Source organism: Calypte anna, chromosome 2 (assembly GCF_003957555.1).
Source record: "Calypte anna isolate BGI_N300 chromosome 2, bCalAnn1_v1.p, whole genome shotgun sequence".
NCBI lineage: Eukaryota > Metazoa > Chordata > Aves > Apodiformes > Trochilidae > Calypte > Calypte anna.
Window position 1 is genome coordinate 29282051 of NC_044245.1, and position 26445 is coordinate 29308495.

At 36.9% G+C, this 26445-nt stretch overlaps 1 protein-coding gene across 1 annotated transcript in view; it reads right to left on the bottom strand.

Annotated features, from left to right (window-relative positions):
• Positions 1 to 13026: 13026 nt before the first annotated feature.
• MEOX2 (mesenchyme homeobox 2) overlaps positions 13027 to 26445 on the bottom strand; it is a 53411-nt gene continuing 39992 nt past the window's right edge. Inside the window, exon 3 of the mRNA XM_030444988.1 lies at positions 13027 to 14340. Coding sequence (XP_030300848.1) covers positions 14116 to 14340 — 225 coding nt within the window. The 3' untranslated portion in view covers positions 13027 to 14115. The remainder of the gene's footprint in view (positions 14341 to 26445) is intronic.

Consider the following 26445-nt stretch of genomic DNA (forward strand, 5'->3'; position numbering starts at 1 on the left):
CATTGTGGTATATCAGTATTATATAGCTTACAACCTCAGATTCAGAATGGGTATCTTAGACACCAAGATAATTTGATCAGACATGTTATAACCTGTTTAAGAGGTCTTTGTATTATCTGACCAGTAATTATAAGTGTTTATTTGGTATCATCAGAATAGTCTCTTTCATGTTGTCAAATTAGGAGTATATGGGTATCAGCACTAGGTAGATCCACAATTATGAAACATGAGCTATAACACATGCTACTGCTTTACTACATGTGCTCTGGAAGGAATCATTTGGGTTATTTCTGAGTAGCAGCATAGGAAGCAAGACTAATGAAAGACTAGACTTTCAAGCAAGACTAATGAAAACACTGAATTTTTTATCATAAAGAAAATTCCTAGAGTATTATAAGAATGTACATATATCTGAAGTTCAAATGAGTGGGCATAAGTGGACACATAACATCTTTCTAAAATGGAGGTATTTTATAAAAATCTGTGGGTAATATTTTAAAGCTTGATATCTTCAAGCGTCATCTGGCCTTAAATCAACTATTTTTGTCTATCTTGAGGAACAGAGAGTAATTTCTTTTTCCTAGGAAAATCGCAGTTTCCATTTCGTTCCAGCCTGAAAATGCCCAATCCTTAAGGGACAGATTGTTTTCTGTGAATGATTCCATTAAATAAACTACAGTGAGTTTCAGATGCTGAGTGTGTTTAATGCATTACAAGAAAATGAAAAGAATAAAATGCTTAGCTACCAAAGCTCCTTTTTCTTTTTATGAATAAGTTACCAGGGCCTCTAGCAGCCAACAAGCTTCCTTCACCAGTAAATCTGATAAAAGATGGACACAGCCACACCAACACCTCAAAAAGTAGGTAAAGTAGGTAACCACCTACTTTTCCCTGCCACTCTGAAGTTGGTACTCACCACAGGTCTGTCTGTCCCTGGGCTCCCTCTTATTTTGCTTTTCTTCTTTGCCTTTAAGCCCCTGCATCAATGCTGTAAATTCAGATCTGAGGGCTGCCTGGAGTCACAAGTTGTCAGCCTCCTCCACCCAGCTTCTGGCTCTCCCTCCTTTGTTCCATCCTGCAGCTGATGCTCATTCTGTCCCAGAGGCTCTGTGATGACCTTGTCCATCACCTGCTTGTCATTCTTGAAGCTACACAGCCACACATTTCCTTCCACTTTTCTCTTCCTCAGTGCCTAAGTACCTCTGCCAAAGCCCACCTCCCATGCTGAGACCACCCCAGGAAGAAGCACCAAGTGCTCCTGCAGCTCAAACCTGCTCCAGTACTTTTGATGTGTTCCAGGAGTTTATATGTCACATATAAAGGACCAAATCTTAGAATATTTTGCAATTCCCTCCTATCTGAAGACATTCCAGCACACTCTTCACACCCCAGCTGGCACAAACTAATTATTAAATAAAATCTGCAAATAAATGGTGGGATGAAAAATGGAAAAAACCTGAAAGGAAAGCAAGCAAGTGAAAATTCATAGAAACCTCAAAGTTTCTGGAATATCTGGGCCCCTCACTACAAAAGACATTGAGGTGCTGGAGCAAGTCCAGGGAAGGGCAATGAAGCTGGTGAAGGTTCTGGAGCTATGAGGAGTGGCTGAGGGAACTGGGGTTATGTTGCCTAGAGAAAACGCAATTGAGGGGAGATCTTATTGCTCTCCACAGCTACCTGAAAGAAGATTGTACCAAGGTGGGTGTTGGCCTCTTCTCCCGAGTAACGAGACAGAACAAGAGGAAAGTAACTCAAGTTGTGCCAGGGGAGGTTTAGATTAGATATTAGAAGAAACTTCTTTCCTGAGACAATTATCAAACGCTGGAACAGGCTGCCAAGGAAGGTGGTTCCATCTCCATCCTTGGAGGTGTTTAAAAGATACATAGATGCAGTGATTAGAGACATGGCTTAGTGTGTCTTGGCAGAGTTAGGGCAATGGTTGTACTCAATGATCTTAATGGTCTTTTCCAACCAGAAGAATTCTATGATTCTATTTGAGATCTAGAGCATAAATCTAGGTAAAGGTCCCAGTACAACATAGCATATGGTGAGGTACTTAAAAACTATCATAATGCAGAAGCACTGTAACTGTCTCTTAAACTTAAGGATAAATGTTTCCAAGCTTTGAACCCTTTTCATTTTGCAGACAAAAAAAGTTATTGGACAAAATAATTTATTGAAATTAGCATAATAAATAAAATTACCAAGAATATATATGTCATACTTTACCATAGTAAAAGCTTTTATTGCATTTTTTGTCCTCTTTTTATATGATAACCATAAATGAAACATAATGTAAAATTACATCACTTTGAGGAAAGAAAAACTATCAACTAAAAATTCATTTATGAAATGCCTATTTTTTCCTTCTTCATTCTAGTTCCAAAATTTAATTCTCCATATATTCATGAATGTTTCTAATCTCTTTTTATGTTCAGCGAATGAAATAGGCTTCAAATTTGTGTGTAATAAGAATGGAATGTGTTCTCTGATATTCAGTTGTGGGGAATCCTTCCAGTGTTACAGAGAAACTTATACAGCAGCTGTGATCAAGATGTCTGTAAGGTTTTCTTTGCTGGGCTGTTTACCTGTCCTGAAACACTTACTGATTTAACATCTGAGCCAAAACCCAATCAATAGTAAGATTTGTATGTGTAGTGTTTTGGGGGATGCTTAGGGGGTTTGTGGTTTTTAGTGGCAATTTTTCAGGATACTGGAAGACAAAATAGTGGAAAATTAGAAAAAGATTTGCAGGAGTCCAGATGCAACTATCAAGGTCAGTTCTGTCTACTTAAAGTAGATTTGCAATGAATCAACTCCATAATTTTGACATGAATCATCTCTCTAGCTTTGTAAGAGACTGATGAGCTACCTGGGGAATCTTAAAAGATTATGGAACAATTTAATCGTCAATCTGAATAAAGGAATACAATTTATAAAATACATTATTTTTTCAGTTACAAAAAGGAAAAAAAAATTACATCGACCTCACAACCTATAGTTACTTGTAAAATGGTGAAGTATTTAGACTATGATTCTCAGTAAAACTGCTGTTGATATGACTCTGTACCATTGTTAGTCCTTGATTTTGGGTAATGGAGAGAAAAATCTTTGCATTTGGAGTGCAGTGAGAGGAAGGGGTGGGGAGTGGGGAATCTGACAATAAACAAAGACTTTCTTCTACCAACTCCTCAGAATTCAAAGAAAGTGAATAGTATAACTTCAGGCTCTCTTTGAAAAGTACCAGTGTACTGGTGTAAATCTGGAGTCTAGTCACAAACCTAAAGGAAATTTAAACATGTTGATCTGTGTCTCCACTTAAGGTCTTAATATTTTTTTCTCTACTTACATTTTTTCCGGGTTTTTACCTTTCAACTTGAGCAAACCCTGGCTTTTACTCTAGTGTAGTGAGCAGTCTGTTGTCAATGAAAAGGCTTCTTAGAGGATTCTTTCCTTTTTTCAGTGTTTGAGGTTTTTGGGGGGTTTGTTTTGTTGTTTTCTTTTTTCTTTCTCTGCTAGATGTAGTGATCACACACAGGTCTGTATTTGTTTTAGATTTGCAGCATTGTGCCTGACATTAGAACATGCAATGAGACATTTGTTGTGTAGTTCTGAACTACCCAGTATGCAAATAGGGTGTAAAATGTTGGAAATCTGTCAGATCCAGTTGTACTACTCCAGTGAAGCACATTCCTACATAAGAAAGCTCCACACACATCTTGTCTTACTGACTTTATCATACTAAAAATGTCTTGGACCTTGTACCAACCAGCATTTCAGAAGCTGAGAGTTTTCTTTCTGTTTGCCCAGGTGAGGAGAATACTCTCTACATTATTATCCTTGGCTATTTTGAGCAACTGAAATTCTCTGGATTGTTCCATTGCTCACGTAAGTGCTTAATTTAGGTTTGTTTTTCTGAATCACACCTATGTGGGTTCCCTAATCCACTGCAATAGCATGAAGACAATCCAAAATTTTAGCCATTTCCTAGTGTAAACAAAAAATGAACTGGGAGAGTAGTATTCTAACTCAAAACATTTAAAATATTTATGTTCTTTACAAGTTTCCATATTGCTTTGTAAATGTTTTCTTCATTGATGGTTTTTATTAAGGTGAGGGTCACTTTCCAACTGGATTTAGAGTGAAATGTATTTTCAAATATCTTATTTTCCATAGAGCAAGAGCTATATTTTCCAAAGATCCCACAGACTGAGTACTCCATGATCATAGATATATCACAGAAATATAACAGACATAACCTATGGGGCATTGTGATGAGTCAAGTTAATCAAGTTCAGATGAATTTGTCAGATGTCACTACATCTTCAATTGATTTTGTAACTTAGAAACACAAACAAAAATACAATGAATTTCCTTAAAAATAAAATACCCTCATTGTCTTAAGCATAACAATATCACTTGTAAAATGAAATTTCATGTTTTACATCCAGTTTGGTAGAACATGCTTATACATGAATTGGAGAAGATCAACGTGGAACAGAGATAATAATTTTTTTCCATGCACTGTCATCTTTTTTTTGCTTTTGAGAGAGATTCCTAGACTTGTTTAAGTGAGGTTAGTCTGGGGAATTTGCCATTACCCAGTTGAAATAGGAGAGATATCTGATTTAGAATCACAGTAATATAAGTAATTGTTGTAATGGTTAGGAATGGGAAAAAAAAAGAGAGAGAAATAAAAAAACAAGAGTGAAATCCCCAGCATCCCCACTAAAATCCAGTTTATATAACTGAAGTAATCAAAGCAGTGCTAAATAAGCAAATTGCAGTTGCAGTTAGATGCATCATTATTCACACTCATTTCTTCCATTGTCCTTGTCTGAATTGTTACACAGCTCTGAAGTGTCACATCGGAAGAGAGAACTGCACAGCAGTGAGAGGCATAGGCAGGGATAATGGGTGGTTATGTTTTGCATAAAGCTCTATACCTTCCAGCGTGATTCTTTAGTTACTTGTATCTATCTTGGCCCTCAGAGCTTTGTAAGACTCAGCACAGATTACTCCAAAAGGACTATTCAGTGAAAAAGACTTTTTTTAAAAATATCCTTGAGATTTGCTGCTGTTCTAAGGCAGTGACAGGTGTTTGCACATATCTTGTAATTATGTTAGGAGACTACAGTCTCCTGCTAGAACAAAAATAAATCTCTGTATTGAATCACCAAATGCCATGTTCACAAAGTCATTGGATAGGCCATTGCAGGATGGACTCAATGACAAAGTTATGGCTTCATCTTCACTTACTTCATAACATGAAGAGGTATGGGATGGATTTTAGCCACTAAGGCATTACAACACAGGAAGAGTTTCAGTGCAATTTCAACTTTGTTTTCCTTTCTTTCTAATCTAAATGTGTTTATCTAAGCCTCTCTTCTGCAAATTTAATGAAGAGCCCACTCTAGCAAATAAATACCGAGTTTTTGATAGGGATTGACCCCAAGCCAAGAAAGGGATTTAGAGGTTTTTTTCGTGTTATGTAATGAAATGACCTTGGTATATTTCAAGAAATGTATTCATACAAAGTCTGCTTTTAATTTCATGAGGTCCTAACTCCAGCTTCATCAGGCTTATCTTTGTGCCATTGCTGGATCTCTAGCTCTTCTTTTGTTAGTCTCTTAAGAGTCCGTATAACTTTTAACAGGAATCTGGCTGAGCCAAACAGGAAATCATCTCAATAATGCTGCATGCCAGTGCTTTGTGTACATCTCATTATCGCAATATGCTAAGTCAGTCAGAGGCTATGCATGATATTGAAAACACGAGAGGAAGTCCTTATGAAAGTAAAACTACTCTTCACAGTAGAAGACTGGTAGTTCAGAATCATCCAGATGTCTCAGGTTGATCAAAAATATAACAGCACTAGATCCTCAGTTACTTACAGGGCTGTTCTTTATCTCTGTGTCTTATCAGTCTAGTGTAAATATTTTGTCAAGGGTTCCGCCTAATGCTGGGGAGAAAGTTGGATTACTTTCATCACTGATAAAGCAAGCAATGCAAAGACTTGCTGTCAAAAGGACTAAGTATGCCTGTGCTCTCCTCATCCTCATTTTTTTTAAACCACTAACACTGTCATTCATTCATTTATTCTGAACGCCAAGATTACAAAGAGTAAGAAGGGCTGTTTATTCAAAAGACCTTCTGAAAATGGCAGAGGAAAGAGGAAGCCTTGCTTTTATCCTGGTAATCCCTCACCTCCTAACAACACTCATCTGCTAGGGAGAGAGAAATGTTCTAACATCTGGCTCAGTGTGGTGAGTTTTCATCTTCTGCTGGGAGAGCTGATGTCATGTAAGGAACAGAGGAGCAGGATAACTATTGTAAATGAAAGGCAGCAGCACTGCTTGTCGTGGGAGCTGGGACTCCTGGATCACTTGAATGGCTGCCTGCAGCCCCCATGTGTTGATTCTGGCCCATTAACCATGCTATTAATCTTCAAAAAGCTTTAAAGCACCAGTGTTTTGGAGAGTGAATATAGGTGAGAATTTGCAGGTGTCATTCACACAATACAGCCATCTTCCCCTCCCTTTTCAACAAACAGCTCTCCCAGTCTATTAAAGCACAAAAGGAAATTCTTTCCACCACCTTTTACCGTGTCTGAAATTTCTGAGCACATCAGGATCTTTAACATTTTGCAAGATAGCAGTACAAACATAAAGGAACAGACAGGCAGCCTGTAAGAATCAGAAGGATATTAGAATGCAATATTTATACACTTCATTCAACCCCCATCCTTTAACTTTCAGTATTTGATTGTCATCAAAAAATATACTGCTGCATGAGTCATCTAAAACCTGTATCAACCAGCATTTCAATTTTCTGTAATACTCTGTTCTATCTGGTCTTCTGGGAAAGAACAGCAGACAAGAACAGGGCAATTTTAGTCAATTCGAAGGTTAGACCATGCTTGACACCTGACTTCACTTTAGTAACACCTGCCTGAAGAATAATTAGCAGGCCACTTTTAAAGAAAGAACTTCCATACACTACAGATGGCATTTTTCATACCAGACAGGCAACGATGTATGTTGGAAATGAGCCAAGCTGTCTGCAAAAACTGTGAGAAATTCAAGACAGACATCTGAGTGGAAGGAAAGTTTTACCTTCCTCGACACCCCTACCCCCCTGCAACCATTTGGGAACATCTGTTCAAACCTCTTTCTATATATTATGTACTTTATTTTTCTTATCTACTAATGCTACAAATTACAGGAGATGGAAGCTAGCATAGCAAGTTTCTTTTATATTGGTTATGAAATCTATGATTTAATAACATAATGTGATGATTTGCCAGACATAGAAATCCTGTACTGTAAGACTCTGGTTAGAACCAGGAACAAAATTTTCGTGACTGGCTAGTAACATGGGCTTCTCCACTCACTTTTCCATAAAGTGGTCCTAATTTTCACTGTGTACTCAAAACTTCATTGAAATCAGGATACCGTGTGTCATAATGGAGGCACAAAGTCAACAGTCACTTTGGAAATTATTGGCTAATGTCTTAATCCTGGACTGTTCACTGATCTGTATGAACTTTTGTGTGTACCTTGGGCTAAATCCAAATCCCTGTGAAATCAATCGTAATCTTTCCATTGCCATCTATAGGCTTTAGATGAGGTCTTTTGCTTCCTTAGATGAATCTTTACTTCTTTCTTGCAAAAATATTCTGTATAAAAGGATTCCTGAGAACTCTTTATAACATTGTCATCAGAATCAAATGTCTTATGCAAACATGCTAAAATTAGAAAAATAACAGCTCTATGTTGTACTTAGTATTGCTTATGAACTAAAAAATTGTGTATTTTATTTCCACAGTTCTGGTGAATAGCTATATACATGAGAACTATAGAAATACATATGCAAAATTATTTACAATGTGTTGTAATTCCAAACTAAGGGGTTTTTTCCTCCCCTGGTAATTTTTACTCTCTTAAATGCATTTCTGTGGTGATTTCATGAAAGTTTTCTAAGGGCACTTTTCAAGATGAATTTTTAATTTGGGAAAATGCCCATTTAAGTATTTTTTCAGCTGTGCATGTGACTTTTTTGGCAAATAATGTGGTAAGCATTCAGAATAGGCATATTTCTAAAAGCCCTACAGTCCGAAAGTGAACATAAGTAACATATACAATGTCTCTATATTCATAGTGACATTAAGGATGAGAATGTATCCTTAAATATGATATTGCTTTTATAGATAATTCACTATGTTCAAGGTTTCATATAGTTTGGGAGCACACTTTTATAACAGAAATGCCATGTGGGTATAAGACAAAAAAGTTCCTACAAAAATCATTTATTGTGGTGCTTACTTGAAGGATGAGTCTGAAACCTGTTGATCACTAGTGTAAAATCACATTTTTCAAGGTTTTCAAGGTTTCTCGTAACAGATACTAAATTTTCAAAATTTACAAATAATATTGAAATGTTATCAGAAAAGTACTTATGGCCAAATTTTGTCTTTTGCTTGAGACGAGTCTGTGAGTTGATTACGAATGTTATTTTCTTAGACTAAAGAACAGGATAATTTAATTCCAGTATATGAGCTTAACTGATCTAAGCATGATAGGTAAAAACTTCTAATATTACCACAGGGATACATAAAACCATGAAGCCACTTATGAAAAGGCCAGAGATGTGGCAATATGCTTTATCCCAGTCAGTTAGTCTTCTGAAGAAAACTAATGCCATTTAATTATTATTTAATGTCCTGTGTCACATTCTTATACCTTATCTCGGCTACATCTTGTGCTGTGAAGAACCACATTTTTATTTAGTTAGTTTTGTTCATCCTGCTGGGGGAAAGGACTCACCTTCATCAGGGCTGGAAGTTTGTCATAAAGAGCATTCAAGGGCCAAAGGATTAAAAAAAAGGACAGTTCATTTATAGTACCAACTCTACTGCCCAGGTGACTGTTTTCAGCTGAATGAAGGTAAAGTTTCATCAAATTTCCCTAGTTAGGAGTCGTAGTAGTTCAGATGCCCAATAATGGCCAGTTGTAGCGGGAGGAGCCATTCTTGCTCCTGAAGCTCGACGAGCTGCTGGTCTCTTCCAGGACTCCAGCCACCACACAGCGCTTCCAGGGTAGAAGTGTAGCGGGAAGAGCCTTTCTTGCTCCAGAGGCTCGACGAGCTGCTGGCCTCTCCATGCCTCACACCAGAGTGAGCTGAGCTCCTCTCTGTGGGTGTGTGTCCCACCTTTATTGGCCCCCTGGTCTTGCTCATGCTCAATAGGGGCCTGTCCTAATCAGGCACCGGTGGACTCACACCCACTCACTGGCAATTCGAGGCACCTGGTTCATCATGTTTCTCTACAGCCAGTGGCTAACAGACCTGTGTGCACACCTTGGACAGAAGTAATAAATGACATAGAAAATTCTAATACATTGGCAATTCATACAGATGACTGCAATAACCTCTTGGCTTTGCCATACGAAGGCCCTGCCTAACAGCCAGGGGCCTTAAATTACATTGAAAGTTATTCCTACAATGCAGCTATCAGCTCTAAATGATATCAGAAGACTAGGGGCTTAACATGGAAATTAGAAGAAATATATAAAAGCAAATGAGCTACAGTAAGTCTGTATTAATCTGGAAGAATAATGTGCATCATCACTGTAGCCAGTTATTGCCAGCTATTGCCCACATTACATTTTTAAATGAACACAGACATCAGGTTGTGTACCCAATTCTCCCTTCCAATCCACACACATGGCATAAAAATATTAAATTGCAGTATGTAATTGGTTAAACATTACCCTTTAAAATGTCTTGAATCTTGAACCCGATCTTAAATACTGCATGTACTCTATTAAATACAAGCTCACCCAAGAGACGTGAACTGACTGAAGCCAGGAAATTCTAAACGAAGTCTCAAGCTGACATTTTGTCCCTAACTTAAATAGCTATGTTTCCTCGTAACTACTAAGGGTGTATGTCCTAATGGTGTTTCTTTCTTTATTTGTACAAATAATATTATTGCAGCAGTCAGAGCCTTCATTTAAGAGAGCAGGATACATAAACTACCTTGAAAGTTGGCCTGTGGTGGAAAGACATAGGTATAGAGACTCTCTTTCTTGTGCTCCTTTTTTGACTATTTTTAGATCCCATGAAGAGAAAATCAAGTCAAGAAAAGATAGGCATTGTAAGAACTATTACAAAACTATTTCTGATTTGTGATTAAATAAGTTCAGGAAGCTTTTAATCGTGCTATTTTAACCACACCTCTTGAACAACTGTTGCTAAAATAAATCTGGAAACAGTGAAGATATAGCAAAAAAAAACCCCACAAAATAAAAACTTATAAGGGAAGAGAAAGAAGTCCTGCAACTCATCTATAGTCTTGTACCCTGGAGACAGAAGAAAACAAGAATTCTGATTATCTATCATGTTGAAAATTAAACTGTTAAGCATCACTGTCTTTTTACAAGCAGTTATATTTTCTTGGTATGTTTCCTGACAGTATGCATTTCTGTATCTAACTCAGGAGTATGCTAACAGAACATCAAAGAAAGGTGGACTCTGGACAGTGTTGAAATTACTGTAACTGAAAAAATACATCATTATTCCTCAGAAGCAGGATTCACTGGCAAGATATGAAAGTCATTAGCCACTGTTTCATAACAGGAACTAATAAAGGTAAACACAAAAACTAGGTTTTACCACGTCATTCCACCACCAAGTACCTGAACAGCTTTAGGCAAATCACAGCTCTAGGGCTTGATTTTATCCATGTGTCAAGTTGTGTATTCTTAGAGGTGTACCATGTAGCTAAATAGAACCCGCTCTTAGTGTGCTGACTATAAGCCAATAAAGATAATACAAATCTTGAAGTTATCGCTCAAAAGCCTTTATGCATTGTTTTCAGCAACAAAATTATGCCAAAACTTTGATACAATATCATAATATGAGCTGCTGTAAGACATCTTTTGAGTAATTGGGGTATTCACAACAAGATGAGACATCATCTGTATTCATCTGAGTCCTGAGCAGACACACTGATGCTCAAAGGTGAGTTTGGAGTGCAAGGGTGTTCATTACTGCTATGCATGGCTTGAATACAAGCTAACTGCAATCTGGAAGAAGCATGTCTGTATTTCTGAGGGGCTGTGCTTGTATGTCAATTCCTCAAGGCCATGGTAGGAAGCTCACTGTGCTTCATAGCTTTAACCTCTGCCAGTGTCAGATCTTTGCACCATATTGCTTTTACCAGTGGTGTATCAACAAAGCTGCTGTTTACAGCCACAAGAGGTCTTGAAGCCATCCGAGAGGTTAATGCATACAGTTAGTACCTTTCAACCAAATTCAAAGTCTGAGCTACTCTTAAAGCATAAGAGATGAACAATTGTTAGTTGTCCTTTATTTTTTATTTTGGTAATAAAATATTACATAATTTGGTCCTTTGTTTGCTGATTGACCAAGCAGCTGAACAAAAATTCTCCTAGTGCTTTAAATCTATTTGCACGTTTCCCTCTTTTCAACCTGTGCTTTAAGTCTCAACAGATGCAGTTAAAACTTGAAAATGGAAAAAAGACTATCTTTCTCAATAGGAAAAAATCCTTCCTAATAATGAGATTGTTATGGCTCACACGTTGCCATCATCACACATATTGGCTGCTCCCCCACTGCAAGTATCCCACTCAAATCCCAGCTCTGGTAACAGAGTAATGCACCTCTCAAAATGCCTGGAGCTAGGAACACACTGCTGGCACATTTCAGGTAATGTAAATAAAGCATTTCCATTTGTTCTGCAAAATGTCAGCTCAAACTTGGCTGATCTCTTTTCAGGTTCACTCTTAAACTTTGTATGAAAGACAGCAACAAATAATTCCACAGCACTGAAAAGGCTTTCTTTTTATTTTTTTTTGGCAGATAGGAGTATTGGAAAGACAAAAATCTTCTCTCCTCTTTACTAGCAAAACAAGTCATTATATTTGATTCTCTGTTAAGTAAAAATTTATTTGAAAATTCAAATTATTTGTGTTATTTGAAAATTCAAGATTATTTTTTTCAATATTTCATTCTAATTTTTCAATTTTAAATTTAGCTATATTTCATTTAAGAGAGAGAAAAAAGCCAGACACAAATGAAAAGCTTTAGTCGGAATCATGGGGCTTTTTCCCGTTTTGCTCATTACCATCAATAACCAAAACACTTCCCATCCAGCCATGAAAACAAAAATATCAAGTATCCACAGGTAGTTGGCTTATTTTTCTATGCTACACCCACCACAATTTATATGACAAAGTCAGTTGAAAAAGAACTAAGAAACAAATGCAAAACCCTAGAAAATCAAACTGCTGGAATCAATAAAATGCTCTGAAGTCTTGAAATAAGTTATTTACTCATTGCTTGGATATTTTAAACTAAAATGATTGTGACAACAATTAATGTGCAAGAAAGATCAAACCTACAGTGGAAAGAATTTGGAAAACAGACACAGAGTTCTTCATCACATTTAACTTTTATGATGCCCTCCTGCTCCACATAGCAGAGCTGCAGGGATACTCACAAGCATTTGGTAAGATGCATATTTCTTGCTTGCTCTTTTTTTCACTCGCTGTCTATCACAGTACCCAGTCCAATTCGTCCCCCAAGTTTCTGGAGATATTTTCTTTTTTTTCTCCTGAACAGATCATTGAACGAAGGCATAAAAACATCAGTATGCATCCCTTCCTGATATCTACTCCCTTTCCTAATTTCAGTAGGTCCAACAAAATAACCCTTTATACTTGCTCTAAATCTGCAAAAGTGGTTGAAGAAACCCTTGTTGCTTTTGGCTGAAGACATCATTAGCTGCGAGATGCCTTTTTCCTTCTAAAGGAAAGACTTTCCTAAATGGATCAAGGTAGAAGGTTTATCCAAGATTAAAAGCCTAAATTTGAAAACATAGCTTTGTATTGTCCAGAGACAGATTAAGTTCCAAAAGACCTGGAAAAGGCAGAGCTACTTAGGACTTCCACAAAATATTTTAAATTTCCTATGAAATCACTGTAGAGAGACGAGAATTATTTAAAAAGGATTATTTATTAAACATATTTCTTTACAAAGTACAATCAATGGTTTGCATTAGATTTTGGGGTTTGGTATTTGCCTGTATGTACACAAAAGCTTATAACAGAAAAGTCTTGATTTTACACATGGGACACAATGGTGAGTTACCTTCATATTTTGATTTCTACCAACATAAGCAGTAGATAATAACTTTCAGTTTATCTGCTTTTTTGTGGTTTTTTTTAAACTGAAGGTGAAGCAACAACATTTCTGCAGAGTGTCAGTATTTATCAATGTATTCAATTATGACAAAATAGAAATGAATAATCCTCTGGGAAATTTCCACCAAGCATGAGTGGAACGTGACATTTTTTGCAGGTTACTGGATTATCCTTATGATCCTAAAAATCATTTTTTTGCAGTTATAAGATAAGAAGAATTGAGGAGCTAGGTAAGTTTAATAATACCCTATTAGCAGCAGTTGAGAGTAAATGCAACATAAGGTTTGTTTTGTCTGTCATACAAGGATGTGTCCAAGCAAACACTCTTGCATTGTTCTCTACTTGAACAAAAGTATCTGCCTGTGTTGTATGTCTGGAAAAACAAAACAAAATAAAGAGAAAAAAAGCCATTTATTGTCATGAGTGACTATTGCCATCAGCTAATATGAATGCATTGCTAAAATTAGTGAAGACAGAAAAATGCTGTAAGGTAAATATATACAGAGTTAAAATACAATTCTTATCCACTAGATAGTGATTTTGTGGCACTGTGGTTTTCAGAATATAACCTCTGTTGAGAGCAATGTAATTTTCAGTGCAAGCTAAAGCAAAAATACCTGCCCGCTGTCATAAACATGACATAAACAAATCTGGAATGTTCAAAGTAAGTTCGTCTTCCACTTCTCCACTCTTGAGGCACCTTTAAGACATGGCACTTACTGTAAACCATCTCAAAATCAAGAAAAGCAGACACAACCAGCCTGAATTTTCCGTAACAACAATTTCAAAAATCACTGCCAGAGTCACTTGCATCCGTAAACGATGCCCGTGTAAGGCTCGCCAGCAAAGCATCTTTCCTGAGAATGGAGCTGGGAACACTCTCTGTGTATCATAAGTGTGCGTGCTCAGAGCTGTGGTCGCTGTCGTGGCTGTCGTCGTTCGCTAGTGAGTCCCCCGTGTGCTGCAGCCCCGCCGCGCCGATGCCCGAGAGCTCGGAAGGGAGCAGGGTGCCCTTTTTCACGTTCACCAGTTCCTTCTCCCGGGCTGCTGCCCCTTGCTGGCCCCCTTTTACCCGCTTCCACTTCATCCGCCTGTTCTGGAACCACACTTTCACCTTCACGGGAGAGAGGCAAACCAAGAAAACAAAGTCAGGGTCACTGAAGGTAATAATGATCTTTCTAGCTGTGGCACGGCGCTTGAGGTATTTCTTTGATTTCTTTTTTTTTTGTTAATCTGCCTTTTTGTCTGTGTGGTAAAAAGCTCTCACCTGCCTTCCCCGAGGAATAGGCCATCCAGTTTTGGGTAGGACTTGAACCCTGGGGATACGGGGATAACAACGGCAAAGGAGAGGAGGGGAGATACTACAAGAGGGCAACTGGGCCATCTGTAGCAGTTATCTCACAGGAAGATCTCCAAGCCCATGAGAAAACATTTAAGAGTTTACATACTGCTGAAAAGTGTATTAATGCCACCTCACAGGCAGCAAAACAGAGGCAAAATCGTTCCCGTGCATCCTTGGTGCAGAAGAACCAACTTTTTGTGTGTAACAGAGAGCCCCGTCTGCTGGCAGGGACCCAAACTGCTACCTTACATGCTTACACTTCTATTAAATACCCTTTAAAGAAGGGTAGTTACTCTGGAAAGGAACTTTTATTACTTTCCGCCTGTTTGCTTCTTTAAACTGGTGGTGAGTTTCTGGTGGGGCACTTTAAAAGCTCTTTTTTTTTTCTTTTCTCCTTTTTTTTTTTCCCCTACATTTGCTGAAAGGTATCTCTTGTCACCAAACTTATGACTTCCCTGTATTTTTAAGTGATCCTTAATTCTACTACATTTAGCCACAGACCCTGGTCAAATTTTTCAGACAAAAAAATACCCAGAGAACAAGGCATTTTTAAAATTTGAGTCAAAATAAGCAAATAATTTCAGTTCAGAATGGAAAAGAAATTCATAGCATAAAAGATAAAAAAATATATCTGTATTTAAGTCACATAAACATTAAGTCAACTCCAAGATTTACTCCAGCTGAAACTCATTTCCCCTTCTCCCTTTCTCTGTACAGAAATAATTGGGGGGGGGGGGGAATACACCTAAATGATTTGCACAGTTCTAAAGTACCAGCACTGCAAACCACAAGGGCTTTTTTTCAATAGCCAATAGAAAGGAAGAAAAAAAAAAAAAAAGAAAAAGAGATGTGCATAGCATCTGTCAAATATCTTAGACCAAATTAAAGGCTGATTTCTAATCAACTTAAAATATTGTCACTAAAGCCAGCATTAACAGACTATTGCTAGGCTTGCTGCATTCAGTTATTGTTGCTAAAAAGTCTCTTCCTTGTGTGACTGAGCACCTCTTCACATGAAGGTTCCACAGAAAAATAAACAATGCCTGTGATTTTCACTTGGAGAGAAAGCAAGAAAGCTTTCAATGTTGGTGTATTCTCTGCTGTGTTTAGCAGAATGTGTTTCAGAGTTTTAAAAGCAACAGCAAGGAACAGGCACAGCAGGATATATTGTACAACATGAGTATTAGAGCCACAAAAATGCTGTTTTGCTGAATCTGTCTCATGCATCCAGGAAACATCACAGTGTTTAACCTTTAGCATCGCTTCAGATTTTGCATTAAAATTTTACTGCAAGTGAACTGATAGTTAATGTCACTGTCTGCATGGATGTATGTGGGAAGGAAGAAAGGTACACATATGCTTTTTCTATAATCTATGTTCTGTTAAAGCAAACGTGAGCCATTAAAGCCAATCACCTGGGAACAGAACAAAATTATTCTAGGTCTGTTAAGAGCCTAAAAGCATAGGACATCCCTTCCCTTCATCAGCTCATCAGAGCCAAAAAATCTCACTTGTAAAGTGACATGAGTGTAAAGGGGAAGGTATTTATTACTGGCTGCTGTAATGTTGGGAATTATCATACCCAAGTCACGTATCAGAGGTGTCTGGGGAAACAACGTCTTCAAATGTTACAGCACTAGTACAGCAATAGTAGCTTTCTAGAGGAAGTTAAGATGTCATTTTGTTTATTTTTTGGTTTTCAAGACAATGAAGTCTTGCAAAAGACACTTTACCAGTGCCAAAGATAGCAGTAGAGGTAACTGTACCATAATCTGAACATCAAAAATAATACACTTTGTATTCAACCCAGTACCACAGAGTATTATCACTCTGCTTCTGAAATAAGGGCCAGGAGTTTTTTATTCAGTAAAAAAGATATTATAGGATTGGAATGATCTTTCAAAGATCTAAGAAACTCTCTGGATATTTTTATTTCCTTGAACATCCACAGAATAAATCACAGCACTGAAAGCCTAAAACAAAATAATAATGCATACAAAAAGTGGTTTCAAGAAAAAATATCATGCATTTGAAGCAAAACTGTCAGTGCACAGCCTGCATTCAGCCTACTTTAATTTACTGGAACAGGAGAGATCCTGGCAAACCACCCTCCATATGTATCTCTTTCATTTTTCAGTACTTGAGAAACTGAAGCTAATGCTCCTACAGTCAGTGTTAGAAACTGATCTGGCTGGGACAGAGACGAGCAGGATCATCACTGCCTGGCTTCCGATGCAGGGGCTCATTTCTGTTCTCCTCTCAAAGACAGACCTAAACTCTCACATCTGTTTGCTTGACTTTTTTGGCTCCAACTTAATGAACTGTTCCTTATTTTCCATTTTTTTTTTTTTTTTTACAATACTTTATTGCTGCTGCTTTTTATAATTCTGGTTACTTCACAAAACCACAGTTGAGAGCAGTCTCTCTCCTTGAGCATGAACCCAGAAATAAGTGGCATCAGCTTCCAGGTAATGAGTAGCCAGGGTCAAGCTGGGGAGTACCTCTTCATTTAGTCCTTCTGCCCTCAGAATAGCTCATATGACCCTGCCCTGAAATGCCTCCACCAGGGAAGAGTCTAGGTCAGCATCTGTATGGTAACTGATAAAAATCAGTTAAAGGACAATGATTTTCTCTTTTCGAGAATAAGAACAGGATACATTTATTTATAAATGCCTCAGAGGGTCCAGCATGAAACACTAGGTCTGCACATGGCCTCCTGAAAGGGAAAAATGGCATTTAAGGAACGTAGAGCCAAAGGGACCCCAGCTACCTTTGTGTGCCCTTTCCTGAATGAGGGGAAAAAGAAGGTAACCCTGGAGCTCCCATAGGAGAATATATACTACTGACTGGCATAAAGCCTGTCAGTCAAGATTCCTTTAAAGATAAATACGAACAATTTTTAAAAGGAAAAAAAAAAGTGCTTTATACTGTCACTAATGACTTCAAATAATCTATTAAGAAAATATCAAATAAGAAATCTTATTAAAAAGTGAGAAATCAGTTATAGCAAAGTTTATTATAAAAAATATGAGTTAATTTTGATTTTATTTGTTGTGTTATTGTAGGGAGGGACTCTTAAATGAGGGAATACATTCATATTTTTTTATATATACTTCTTCATGCCCTTCACTGTAAAGTATTGAAATCCACTTTTGACCTGGTCCAAAGTACACTAATGTCAGTGTGAGTTTTTCCATCAACTTCAGTGGAGCCTAGATGAAGTCTTCAGTGCTCATGTGCTAATAATATGAGACAGGTCCTTCACTTCTTATTTCCTCTACAGATCAAATTCAGATACTGGAATTCTGAACTTCCTTTGGAGTTGAAGAGTCAGTTAGGGAGGGTATGGTTGTTACTGATATGTGATCTATATATATTTTAGTAAGGGTAAGGAAGTAAAGCGAACTTTGTGTGAAGTACTTCAGAGTGTCAGCTTATCTGGATTTATGGAGAACTGTGCTTTTCAGATGCACAGTTCATTTGAAACGTACAGGTGCTGCACAAAGCATGCATCAGACCAAAAAGGAGAGAGGAGGGGGAAAGAGAGAGCAATAACAAGAGAAAAAGTGAGAGTGAGAATGAATGAAAGAAATATAAAGACAAAATAAAAATAAAATTTAAAAATAAATAAAAATAAAAATAAAAGAGAATGAAAAAGACCTTATGAACTTGAAAAACTCTTGAATTTTTTTTTCCAGTCAAAGAACTAGCTCATGTCATTTACAGCTTTGCAGAAACTATATTCTTTTAAAGTAGATTAAAGATCTACTGTCACAAATTTGATTCTATAGGTTTAATGAACCTTTTTTTTCTGTTTTTCAAGTCTAAGTGAGCTCCAGCAGGAGCTTAGAGTGCTCACCACCTCCCCGAATCAGGTCCTGATTGCCCACTATTTATTAAAATGCACTCCCCTTCTCCACCCTCTGACTAGCACAATTTAACTGTGTAGAGCAAGCATATGCATGTACAGAAAACAAAGGAAGTGGAGGGAAGTGAACTATATTAAAGATGATGGTAGCATTAACAGCTGTTTCTAAATCAGCACTTATGAGCCATTCTATTGAGCACATCTGCTTACTGGCACGAAAGCAGAGTTTCTTTTTCCTTAGTCAACAAGTTGTTTAATATCTGCATCCCCACATCTGATGATTAGATAGTTACTTAAGATATGAGTAAATGATTTCACATTGCCCATCTCCTGATGTACGAGATAAATGTTCTTGCTGTGACCAATTTAATTTAAGATCTCCTCTGTTGGAATCATGGGAGGAGATTCAGAACAGGGAGGTTGACATTGTTAGTATCTACATTACTTTATATATCATATAATCATATATATCATATCTATATTACATGTATCACTATATATTTGATATGTATAATATATATAAAATATATATAATTTATATAATCATTATATACTTATATATATCCTTCCTAGGTTTAAAGGCCAAATTAGGTGCTGTCTCACATGTGTATCTTAAATACAACTTCTGACACATCATTCTGGTTCTCAGTAAGTATATGACCTAAACTTCTAATTTAATATTCCATCAGCAGAGCACTTTGGTCATGTTAACTTTAAAACTTCTACCATGCTCTGTAGAATGTAGATGCTTCCTTTTAACATGGGATTTTAGCCTTCTGTACCTACAGTGAAAAGCTAAATTGATGCCTACTATAATTAATGACTATTTCTTAATAAAGACATTGTTATCTGAAAAAATAAAGCAAATTCAAACTACCTTAGCTGCACTGCTTGCTATCTTTTTCTTTTTTTGAGAAAAAAGATATTTATCTTTTAAAAAGGTCTTTTCTGAAATGAAAGATTCTTTCTGAAAATGAGGATTTCTATTCCAGATTTTTGTGGCATTTTTAGTGGATTTTAGAGTACTAAATGAGATTGAAATTTAGAAATGAGCACTATGCCAGTCGAAGCTGTTATTTTACTATAAGGGATGCACAATTCTAAGTATGAGTCATTGAAGTCAGTATCCCAAATTCCATTTTTAATTATACCTAAATGATGTGTCAAGAAGACTAAATCACCAAGCCTTTTAGGTATTCTGCCCCTGGTGAGCCATTGTCCATTTTCTTTTACCATAATTTTTTCTTAGTCTGTCAATTTCCTTTCTGCTAATGCAGACAAGCGTATGGATAACAAAAAATAAACCCAAATTTTCAAAATTAAAAAAAATTGAAAAGTTTGCTTCTCAGCTTTCTTTGGTTCAGTAAATGTTGTTGTTATTTTTAGACAGTATACTTATGCTGCTATGTTTTAAAGAAAGTTAAACTCCTGAACTTTATGGAAATTATTTGTGTTATAAAGCTGAAACTTACCTTTTTTGCATATAGAGACAATATTTTTGTTATTATTTATTCAGCAAACTTATAAAAGGAAACAGTAATGCACAGAAAAGTTTCTTTTCCTGTTCTAAACTATGAATAAATACAAGGGTTGGGAGAATCAAATCTATTAGTTTAAAATATTTACAGAATTAGTAGTCAGTTATAAGTTCATTTCAGTAACTAATGATAAAATGAGATTTTAAATAGTTCAGATGGATTTCAGTCATGCTGGATATATGGGAGAGTAAGCTAAGGTAGTTTTATTCAATTAAATTTAATTTTCTTCCTTGCATGATTTAAAGGAATTCCAGTTTCTATTCTAAAAAAACCCTCTTGAAAATCTTAAATACATTTTAACTTAAACCCATTTTAAATAAATCTGACTATTAAATGTCTTCTCAGGTATTAAAAAATACTACCAAATTATATAAATTGGAGACAATTAACTTTTCTTTGGAAATTAATGAGCGGTACCAGAACCTTCTGATTAACATTGCTTAAGTCACCTGCTCACTGATGTAAAGCAATTTGCTCTGTGTTACATTACAGGACCTTGCACTGAATGCACACAAGAACTTTTGCAGCAGCTGTTGAGAAAAGAGGGAGGTTTTGGCGGGTGCACAAAGGACAGCTGGAGCTTTTGGCACCCAGGAAGGTGTAGGAGGGAGTACTGGTTTTTCATTACACAGAATTCAGTTGAGGTTTGGGTACGACTTAGGTGATACATTCTCCTTTCTACCTCCCACGTTTAGGGAGGGATGGAATAGACATTATTCTATTGGAAGAGAGCAGTGGTAAGAATATTTCATTCCAGTTTCAGAAGTCTTTCAGAGCACTCTTGTTTACCTCCCTCTACTCCATCCAGAGAGCTGCCAAGTTCTCCACCAGGGCTCTTCAAAGTTAATTTTGTACTTGAGCAGCTAACTCTCCCTTTTCAAAACCTCTCTTAACTTATTTTCTAATTAAACCTACCTTAAGCAGAATGGGACGTACTATTTTAGGTCCCTTTGTCTCATTGGCATGTTGTACATAATCTAAGGGAGTATTTTTTATTAAAATGAGTCTCCTTTTTTTTGTCCAGAGCTCAAGAGAGTTGATCTGTGGGGTTGCTGCTAGAACTCTCTTGACCTTGTTCTTCTATAATATATCTTTTCAGAGTCTACTTTCATCCAGTATCTTTGCATATACATATAAACATCTACAAAAGAAACACATGGTGAAAAACTAATTTGTAGGCTAATCTTTGCCTCCTTTGTACAGGTGTTTACCTGCATGAATTACTCACAGGTGAAGAATTTAAATTAGTTTTAAAATAGTCTAACAGGCATCGTTCTGCACCCATTTAGCATGGTTCAACTGAATGTGAAAATTAAAACGATGATGGGTAATCAAGACTGGCTTTTGGCTCAATGTGTTGATGCTTTTCTCTCTACTACTTTAGTATGAAGTCAAATGTCAAGAAGAGGGAACTCTTGACTACTTGCCCATCACAGCTCTCCAGGACTCTTATGGATATGGAAGCCATCTCCCTACACAAGAAAGAAGCACTCTCATTTGTGTTCATTTAAGTTAGTTGCATCGTTCATAACTTGAAATCTGGAGGGACCTTTTTGCCTTCCAAAACAAGCCAGTACTGAGTCTTTTGGTGGTAAAGTAGCCTCAGAACCAGCATTCAGTAAAAGCTAGTGAGCTTCAAGAAACTGCAACTATTTTCAGCAAGCCCTGCCCTAAGGAGAAGGAACCAGTAAAAACAAAGACAGATTCTCAATTTTTCAATGCCCTACATAAAAAACATTCTTCATTCTACAGTTTCATTTGCACCTCTCCATTTGCTCCTCACTGATTTCTTCTCTGTTTTTTTAAAGTGACCATAAATGACTTAGAATCCTTAGAAGTTTCCATGTCCTTTAAGATGGCAGAAGCTACATCTAAGAAAAGGTAGGGATGGGGGCTCACTTTGCAAAAGCAGCCATATAAGCTGCTGATATTTCTGTCTATATCACATGCACTTCTTGGCACACGTAGGGGTCTCTCCCCACCCAGAACCCCACAGGGTTTCTCTGCAGGTGTAAGGTACATTCACAACTAATAGCTTAAGGCACTTGGATCTTTCCATATGAAATTGCTTGTTTTAATTCAAGCAATACTGCAAAAGTAAACACACTGTTTACTAAAGTTTTGCCATGTACTTTTAAAAAAGTTTTGATTCAAGAGATCAAAATTATGCAGGAGTTACAATGAACTTTGCCAGGAGCATTCTTTCCTGAGAAAGAACAAACTGAGTTAGCACAGAAACTCTTACTGCAGGTATTTATATCGCTCAAGACAAATATAAAAGTATTAGTGAGTTTTATTTTATTAAGAGTATTACTTTAAATAAAATAAACAATCCAAAGGATTTCAAGCCACAAGGGCTCGTTATTATAGTGTGTATAGAGAGGTCTTAACATATGGAAGCCTGGAGTGAGCAGCTGCCTTTCAGAGAGGACATGGCAGCACAATAAATTAAACAGATATGGTGAAGCTTATCCTATCAATTAATTCTTTGATTTTGTCTGAAAGTATTCAGGTGAATAAATGTCCCAACTAGCCCTAGAAATCTGCCTTCCTATAGTAGGACACCAGTTTTCTTCCAGAGGTGGTTCAGAACACTCAGTTGAGGAACATTGATCTCTCTGGTTTCTCACCCAGGTGATTAAGGGAAGCTACCCTTGTGTTACCAGTCAAGTCTGAAAAATCACTGGATCAGCCTCCCCTGAACTCTGTGATGCTGAAAAGGATTTGAACAGAGTCACTTGTGATCCAGGATAGAGGTAATATGGTCTGGGGGAAACTGTTTTAATAGAAAACTTTACTATTTTTATAGTCATAATAGTGCAGTGCTAAAGTGGGGGATGTGGCTGTAGGAACTATACCAGCTTTGCCTAAATGCATTTAAGAAATAAGGCTATCTGCTTCCCTTTCTGACAGATAAAGGCATTACCAAGCTTCTTGCTTTGTCACTAATCCCACGTTGGTTCCACATACATGGAAGTCAAACACTGGTGCAAAAGCACACATCATTTTTTTTTAAAAAATGTCCTTTGTCTGTGCAAAATCAATGGCTTCAGGCCTTTTATAAATAGTCAGTGGCTTCTAATGGGTAGGTATTGGAAATTAAAGTTGTGAAGAATTAAGCCTTCTCCTTGCCATCAGCAGAATTTAATCTGACTAGGTGGGATTTTCCATTTATGTTGGCAAACAGAAGCATTACATGTTAGGACTGTTTATTCCGGTAACCTTAGCTAGCCTGAAGAACTACAACATTACTCTTTTGATTAGCTCCATGCAAAAAGATCTTGCAAGGTGGTAAGATCTCCTACTCTTTCTATATTTGGCAGGACCAACTCCATAAAAATGTCCATTTTGCCACGCCTCTGATACCCCACTGCAGCTGCTTCCTCTCTTCATTCCACAGTGAGATATTAAAAAGTTTACACGGAGCCTTCTCCAAGTTTATCTGGATGTACAAAAAAGCCAAGAATGCGCTTGTCAAGGTTACAAATATCTAGGGAACTAAGATAGTTTTTAGTCTAACTGGCTCTTCAAAATATATTAGAGGCCTGCCAGCTGAAAATTATTAACTGCTGGCTGAGCAAGGACTGTGAGTGCACTCTCTGAGAGATGGAGCAGGAATTATATGTACCTATACTGCTGGAATTCTTACAATACCATAATAGAGCCATCCTACCACCAGATGTTCTTATAATGCTCTCAAGGTGCACTCCTGATATCTAGGCAATTGAGGCACTTATTCCATTTTGTCCTTCTGTCTTGTAACTCTGGTTTCCTTTTTAGGGAGTGATAGGATTACTTCCTACTCCAGATCCATATGTTATGAGGGGTTTTATTTATTATTATTTTTGTGAAATAGCCTTCCATGAGTCATTTATGTTTGAACTGATCTTGTAAGTTGTTTCAAAAGTCAAATGGAGCCTTACTTTGATGACTGCAGAAAACTTTAATACCCTCATATAGCTTTTAAAATATGGTGGGACATATGTTTTTTCTACAGCTTGTTTGAATGCCAGAAAGGTAATTATGAAGTGTTAGTTGGTCAGTGCCTCTTTTAAGCTCTGTTGTATGGTTGAAATTATCACTATAGTCAAGAGAATTTCTTAAGATAACAGGCTCTCTGATTTATGTCACATCCTGGGAAGTAACTGGAAGTTGTATCCTTACGATCACCCGACAACACTTTCCCCAGATTATTTTTTCTCCTGTACCAGAAACAGCAGTTATCTAAAAATGCTGCTTCAGTGGAGAGTGGGTTTTTCTAATTCCATCAGTGTATTTTTATTCAGCCGTAATAATTTTAGAAAAAAAGACTGCTTTTTTCTGTGTTTAAGATAGGTATTAAATATGATCTCTCCTGTTGAGACAGCTAGCAAAAGAAAGTAATAACAGTAGTAAGTAAACAAGTAAGTGCTGCTATCCCACTCAAGAACAATTGTTCATTCTGCTAATGAAGGAAAGACAGGTTCTGAATATGAGTTCAATCTTATAATTGGGAAAAAAAAAAAGAACTTTTAATGTCATACCATGTTTAGTCTGGATTAATATTTTAAATCACTGAAGGAATCCTGATGTAAAACAAATACTGAAGAAGAAGAGGGTTGAGCCTTTTGATTTACGGCATTCAGCTTTTGAAGACTGTCATACACCATGGAAACCCACAGTCAGTTTCATGCCTATTTACACCATTTTTCCATCAAAGCAGTATATTTGAGTTCAAAAAGAGACATTTCTAATTGACAACATTGGAACTGACATCATTACTTGGCTTAGTATGAGTCAGAAACTTAAAAATATGTCTAGAATTTCCTCTTAATTTTCTTTTTTTGTTTTCGATTAACAATACAGTTTTTATGCCATCATATTTTTTTTTCTTTCAAACCTTTTTATTGTGGCAAGAAACAGGACTGGACTCTATCAAGCTGAAAATCTTAATGCTTTCCTTTTCTAAGCAAGGGTGGCTTTGAGCAGGAAGGCAGGAAGGAAGGCAGAAAAGCAGGAAGGAAGGAAGGAAGGAAGGGAGTTATCTCTAGCAGCTCAGTTGCCAGTCTGTGATAATCTAGGGAAGCAGAGAAGAATTAGATTAGATAATTAGATAGACTAATTATAATTCTATAGAAATTATCGCAGTTATCAGCAGAATGCTTGGAACTAACATTATGTGGCAACTAGAAAACAGCAAGCAAGTGCTCTTGTGACTTAAATGATTCTCTGCACTTGTGTAGCACAGGTTGCCTTTCCTCCTCTGGACACCAAAGTCAATATTTATCTGTCCCTTTTCAGCATGTTAAATGCTTTTAGTTTAACTGTTTCCTTTAGAATACTGAACTAACTCTTCATTTAGTTGCACTATTCAATTTGATATTTGAAGAAAAGAATAAAATAATTTATCAAGTAGAACAGTTAAATTCCAAGCCAAACCTACCAGTATTAAATATAAGGATATGTTTACTGAATTCAGACAGCTGATTCCAGTCAAATAGGCCAGCAGATATTTTTTGAAACTTATTTATCATTGCTCAACTGACTACCTATGTCACCGAGACAAGAATTCATTCCTTCTCTCCTTAAGCTGGAAGGTAAAGCCATTCTCTAGTAGTCTTCGAAGAAAAAAAACCTGGAAACTGGCTGAACTTTCACTGAGATATGTACGTGATAATGAAACTCAAGAAAATTACAAACCTTCTCATATCTAGAGTTCAAAAATCATGGTGCTATTTTGATACCTTCCCTTGAATATGTTCTTGATTTACCTACCCTTGAATATCATCATCTTATGGATAGTATTTGAATCAGTCCTGCAATTTCATACTGATTTCTGAAGAAAGTATGACTGTCTATCAGTAGGCAAAAAGGTTTCAGTTTAAATGATAAAACTATAGGTAATATTTCATCAGATTTGGTTTACTTTGGTCCAGTTTTCTAAATGTCTTTACCAAAACATGTTTTTAAATGTGTTGATGTAATTATTCTTTGAAACTGTGACTTTGCTAACTATTTAGTCTGTTGGGATGAGACCCTGAAACACTTCAGTACATGTTTAACATGAATATTTCCATTAGAAATCAATGTGACAACATGCATGATGAAACTTGAGCACGTGCAGAACTGTTTCCCGAACCAGGAAACTAACAACAGTGGTAAGAAATTACATCACCTCTGCTTTCAGAGAACAGGGTAAGATAAAGTGGTTAAAAATGCCTGTATTCCAGTTTTGCTGGAGTTCCCATTCTTGCTGCCATCTGGAAACAGGATGTTCAGAAACTCAGAGCAAATGGCAGCTGCATATCTTCCATAGACTAAAACAAGATGCTCGTACTTGCTGCATAGCAGGCAAACCAGCTACCTATGCATGCAGTATTTGGGACCTACCACTTCTTCAGACAGACCACTCTGATTTGAAAAAGTGTGCCCCAATTGAATAGATACATATTACTCGTGCTTTTATCTTCCATCTCTGCCTACTACATGAAA